We start from the raw sequence: 6,160 nt of genomic DNA on the forward strand, positions 1-6,160 counted from the left end.
AAAATTCATATGACTTTTTGCACTTGTTTATAAAAGCCACTTCCTGCGAGATTTTCTGTTATTTCGAATACATGCAAAAAGAAATAATTTTAAATCCTTTAGCGTAGGCATTCATTAAACATGCTGTTTAAAAAAAAAAAAAATTGGATAGTAACTAGATTCTCTGTATAATGCGTCGTAAAGAGGGAAGAACTCTTTATTTAAGCATTCAAAAATTTTGATTGATAAAATTGATTTTCAAACAAAAGTTACCTGGATTAGGTCCTTATTAAATCAACTCTATAAAATTGGTAGAAAATATATCTAAAAAAAAAATCGATAATAATTGATACAGAACTAATTAATACAGAAGAGAGAGAGAGAGCGCGCGCGCTATAAATTTAATTTATAATACATATAATTTTTTAATATTTTGTAATAAATATTATTCAATAAACATCATCCTGTATAATATGTAATTTATAAAATATGACAAATTTGTCAAAAATTCCATTATTAAAAATACTTTTTTTATATAGATATATAATAAGATTAATTATAATCAATATAATAATATCGTTATTGTATTCTCTCTAATATATTAACAATTATTTTGTTCATCTTATACTTTCCATATTACTATTAATACTCTTCAAAGTATAAGTTTTCAAACATACAATATTATTTAAAAATTAAGTTAACTTTATTACATTTCACTAAATTGCCGAAATTAATTTGTAATTATGTTCAATTGTACAATAAGCATAAAATAAGTAAAAATTATACTAAAAATTATAAAAGATATAAAGAGCTAACAATATTAAATTATGAAATTATGATACAAAAATAAATTGTACGTTAAAATTATCTATAACGTATGTATTGTATACAATATGGAAAACAAAATTAATCGTTATTTGTAATTATTATTAACGGATCTAGTAATTTAAATATTATTTGATCTACGTAAATATTGTGTACTTTCTGTTTTGTATGCATACAAGGGTTAATATATTACTGATTGTACTGAAACAATTACATATATACAATGATATATCCTAAGAATGACAAATGTTTAAAGAATTTATTATTAACCTCAAAATTAACGAATAATCCCTGAGATATATCTTCTTACTTCATATCTTAATTCATTGTTGTATATTATTATGACATCTTCAAAAGTTATATTGATTCATAAGAATATTATACATTTTGATTTTAAATTATTATACGTTTAATTATTGCTGAAGAAGAATTTGTAGTCTTGAAACATTTATTCTTGTTTTTTGATGTAACAAATGTGTTAAAATTTATTTATAATTTCCTTCAATGAACTCGATCATTGAACATTTTTTTATAGTGTTTATGGATATTACAGAGTTTATGTGTAATATTCTATTTTATATGTATATATACACACACATAATTTATAAGTCATGTAATGTAACAATAATTTGGCGAATTCTTTTTCTAATCCATCTCCATATTAAAAAGTGCCGATCGAAGAACGCCATGGTTACTTCGCTACTAACAAATAGTTTCTTCAGCTTTGTCTCTCTGCTATACGCAGCACATTTGCAGTTCTTAATTGAAACTCATCGAGTCTAGATAACACATGAATCAATTTACACACCTGTTACGAATAAATTGATTTGAAGATTACATTTAAAATAAATCTTTCGCAATCTATATTAATTCTGAAATATATTGATAAATAACATTTGACTGTAAACTATAATAGATTGTTATTTTCCCAAGAATTTGTGCTAATCGTGTTCAATTCGACAATTCAAAGATATATCAAGGAAACATAATGTGGAACCGATGTTGGCTGTTCCATGCCAAGGACTTTCAATCTTTAATGTATCCCTGTTTTACTTTTTGCCGCATTCTCGGAATATTTCCATACAAGATCAATGCTTCAACTTTTGAGATTTCAAAACGGTACTTCCTTCTGTTGACTATGATTATATGCACTTGCGGCATTTGCGATCTACTAATCATTCACGATTATATTTCTAAATCTAAATTAGACATAATTAAAATTCTTGAAACTGTCTGTTATTATGCGTGCAATGGTTTTGTAATGATTATCACACACATCTTAAGCGGTCCGCGAATGCGCCTATTACGGACTATTTTGAAAATATCTTCGACATTACCCCCAGAATGTTATCAAAGGTTATCCAAATTAATTCATATCAAGGACATTTTTGGTACAATATTGTTAGTCTTGCAAATGAGCATTTATTTTTTTGAAAATCACATGTTTAAATTAAATTATAAGGATATCCTCATCATGGTGTTCACTGTATATTTAACTCTGGTGGAGTTCGAGATAAATATGTTATACGTGAATTGTGTATGTGTATTAAAATCATGTTTCAAGAGACTCAACGAAAATATGACACATTTGCAAAAACTCATAGTAAAACCGTGTGTATCCAGACTGACATGTTATATACAGAGAAATCAATTTTTGTTAATACAACTAAAAATTCTGCAAAAGCAGCATCTAATGATTAGCGATACAGTACAAATGTTGAATCTAATCTTTAGTCTGCAACTTCATGCTACTGTAGTCATGACATTTTCTGATATCATTTTTGAAGTTTATAAATACGTAGTACATTGGCAAGATGGGTTACACATCACTTTTAATATATATTATCTTGATGTGTTTTCAATATCGGTAATGTTTTATATTCTAAAAATAATGCTAATTATATGGGCCTGTGAGACTGGTAAGAATCAGGCTCAAGAGATCAGCACTATCATTCATGATGTACTGAATAGCACTAGCAACGAGCAAATTAAGAACGAGGTATAATAAGAAATTATATTTAATTATCTATGCATATATGTATTTTTTGCTAAATATCAAATGTACTTAAAATAACATTTAAAAATATTATATTTACTAAAACATAATTATGTTCTTTAATTCTACGTTTTTCTTCTAGTATTTAATTACACTAAAATCTAATATTACAGTTGCGGCTGTTTTCTTTACAAGTATTACATTGTAAAAATACCTTTTCGATAAAAGGTCTCACTATAGATGCGACGCTTCTCGTAACAGTATGTAATCGATTATTTACTTCAATTAAAAGACGTATATCATTCACATATATTTTAAATTATTGATTGCAGTTTGTGAATAACATCATGACGTACCTGTTAATTATAATACAATTTTTGATCATATCACATTCTTGCGATCGAAACAATACTACAAATAATTATATAAAATAAAGTATAATAACAAAAAATAGTTTTTTTGTACTTATGTGTGTATACATACTTTATAATCACTCGTATATAAATATATGTGAGTATAAATCCATGTAAAAATAAAACCTTTTATTGTATATTAATACTTGTAAATTGAAGATAAATCGTTACTGATCACTATTTGCAGAAATATAAAAAGAAATTATCCTGCATCAACACACACACACACACACACACACACACACACACACACACACACACACACACACACACACACACGCGCATACACATGTAATCTATAAATTATGATAAACTTATTAAGAATTTTGTTATGTCGATCAATTTTAGTCTGGAGATATAATTCTAAATAATGTATAATGGCATTAATATTGCATTTTCATCAATTTATTCATAGTTTATTTATCTTCTTTTCATATCAATGTCTTTTAGAGCACATATAATACAACTTAATTGTTTTTAAACACATAGTATTATAAGAAAATAAATTAAGTTTCATGTTATATTCTAATAAATTGGAGAAAATAATTCGTACGTATATTTAATTGTATAATACTTGTAAAATAAGTAACGATATTGATCAAAAGTATCAATTAACATTGTTACATTATATTATGTGATAATAAGATAACACAAATTTATGTTAAAATTTATGTTATCTTATTATTCTTTTTCTTATTTCAATAGTGTAACTTCGAAACCGTTCAGAATCAGAATAAGTTTATTAGAAATTTTCAACTTGTTTTCATGTTCCAAAGTAGCACAACTTAATACTATGCAGAATCCCGTATATACTCGTAAATATTATATAAAAAGTGGAAAATAAAATGAATTATTATAATCATTATTAACGGTTGTAATAATTCAAAAGTTATTCGATCTATGTGCATTCGTTTTCTGCAAAAGTTGAATATATTATAACTACATAATCATTGCAGGAATAATAAATGGTGACAGAAAAATGGTATCATTATTTATTTCAAAACTAAATCATCCCTGAGATATGTTATTCCATAGGTACAGAAATTCTTCGCTGTTTTAAAAGAAGAATTGTAATAAATGCCATTTTTGGCATTCCCCATAAATTCAAACAAAATTAAGGGGAAAATATACCTCCATATCGGTCTCAATTGTCAACTCCCCTATAAATCGTTCAAATTCCAAATATTGTGATTCATAAAAAACGAAGTTTAGAATAATATTCTTCTAAGGAATTACGAAACTAATATAAATTTGGATGCAGTGAATGGTCCCTTTATTGCAATCCCTTCTTTAAGATTACTAAATCAACAACAAAAAACATTAGAATCTATTATCATTTCTAATGCTGCTTGAATGTAGTAAAAATCATTTCATTGTAATAACAGAAAGATAATAAGCGAATAAAGAACAATAGCAAGATAATATAACATAATATTAGAAAAATGTCTATTACGGTCGAAGCTAGACCTTCATTGCTTTAAATAATTCAATCTTGAATTACTAATATACACTATATATATGTACTTACATATGTACCATATTGTAGTCTTTTAAAACTGCGCCGAATTATTTTTCTGGACTATAACCACAATTAAAACTACTCTAGTAATCGCGAATTAAAGCAATTTGATAATTTGATACCATCAAGAAAAATAATTCGGCGCGCAGTTCTAAAAGACAATATGGTATACATGCAACATATATAGTACATATATGTAACATATATAGTATATATTAATAAAAATGCCTATTACGGTCGAAATTGAATCTTCATTGTTTTAAATAATTCAAGTAATAGACATTTTTAGACCGTAATAGGCATTTTTCTAGTATTATGTTATATTATCTTGTTCTAATATTGATTGTGTTTCTCACATATGCAGTCCAAAATAAAGATCCTTATATTATTAATATAACTTAAGTTGAAAAAGTTTGCAGACAATTTTAACAATTTATCATGATAAAAATTCATAATTTATACTATATGGTTGATTATTACATTGATGTTAATTGTGATTATTATGCCTTGACACTATTTGACTCGAAATTAGAAGTTGCAATGTTTTTTTGATCAATAAACTGAAAAAGGTATTCTTATCCTGATACGCGTTCATTCATTTAATAAATTCGAATTAATTTTTTGTATTCAGAGCAAGAGAAAAAGAGAGAAAATAAGAAATCAAAAAGTTATTAATAAAAGTTTTAGAATTACTATTCATACAAATGTATAATGTACACTATTCTATTTTGTACATAATTCATGAATCACAGTTTCAAGTAACATTTTTTCATATAAATATAACTTCTAGAAATCAATGTTTTAAACGGTCTAGCTGGATCTTAAGTGCTAAGATTTTGTATGAATTTATATCCTACATATGTAGTCTTTTGAACCGCGCGCTGAAATGATTTTTCGGTCTTAAAACGAAAACTTTATTAAACAACAGCAATAATATTACGAATTAAATTGACTAGCAATTTAACAATTTGATGCTTTTTCGCATTTTAGAGCGATCTTAATAATACTAAGTGACATATTAAAATCTGTAATTAATTCTTATTGCGAAAAATATGACTTCGGCTGGGAATCGAATCTGAATCTTTTACATTCCGTGCAAGCGTCCTAAAAGTCTTTAAACTATCAAGACTTTAATAATATTCTTCGTAATAATTAGCATTTGAATAATTAACATATACTATATACTTTTTGTATAAATATTGTAAAAGTGAGAAATAATGATCGAAGAATGTCATGGTTACTTCCTTACTAACAAAGACTTTTTCTCTTTGCTACACGTAGCATTTGCAGTTATAAGTTAAAACTCACCGAGTGTATATAAAATGAAAAATCCACATTACAGTTAATATAAGCATTGCAAAGAGAGAAAGAGAGAGAGAGAGAGAGAGAGAGAGAGAGAGAGAGAGAGAGAGAGAGAGAGAGAGAGAG

The 6,160-nt window shown here is 26.1% G+C and overlaps 1 protein-coding gene across 1 annotated transcript; it reads left to right on the top strand.

The window, feature by feature from the left end:
- Positions 1-2,278: 2,278 nt before the first annotated feature.
- Positions 2,279-3,234, top strand: LOC108693534 (putative gustatory receptor 28b). Its single transcript, XM_018202537.1, has 3 exons — positions 2,279-2,803; positions 2,974-3,060; positions 3,133-3,234. Exons 1-3 carry the CDS (start codon positions 2,279-2,281, stop codon positions 3,232-3,234), a joined length of 714 nt encoding a protein of 237 aa, XP_018058026.1.
- Positions 3,235-6,160: the final 2,926 nt, after the last annotated feature.

The sequence above is a fragment of the Atta colombica genome, unplaced genomic scaffold (assembly GCF_001594045.1).
Source record: "Atta colombica isolate Treedump-2 unplaced genomic scaffold, Acol1.0 scaffold92, whole genome shotgun sequence".
Classification (NCBI taxonomy): domain Eukaryota; kingdom Metazoa; phylum Arthropoda; class Insecta; order Hymenoptera; family Formicidae; genus Atta; species Atta colombica.

What these genes read in the sequence shown, in the direction of transcription:
- LOC108693534 (XM_018202537.1), top strand. Translation starts at nt 2,279, where the DNA reads ATGGTGTTCACTGTATATTTAACTCTGGTGGAGTTCGAGATAAATATG. An exon ending in ACGAGCAAATTAAGAACGAG is followed by an intron (nt 2,804 to 2,973) that starts GTATAATAAGAA and finishes CTAATATTACAG; the next exon opens with TTGCGGCTGTTTTCTTTACA. An exon ending in ATGCGACGCTTCTCGTAACA is followed by an intron (nt 3,061 to 3,132) that starts GTATGTAATCGA and finishes TATTGATTGCAG; the next exon opens with TTTGTGAATAACATCATGAC.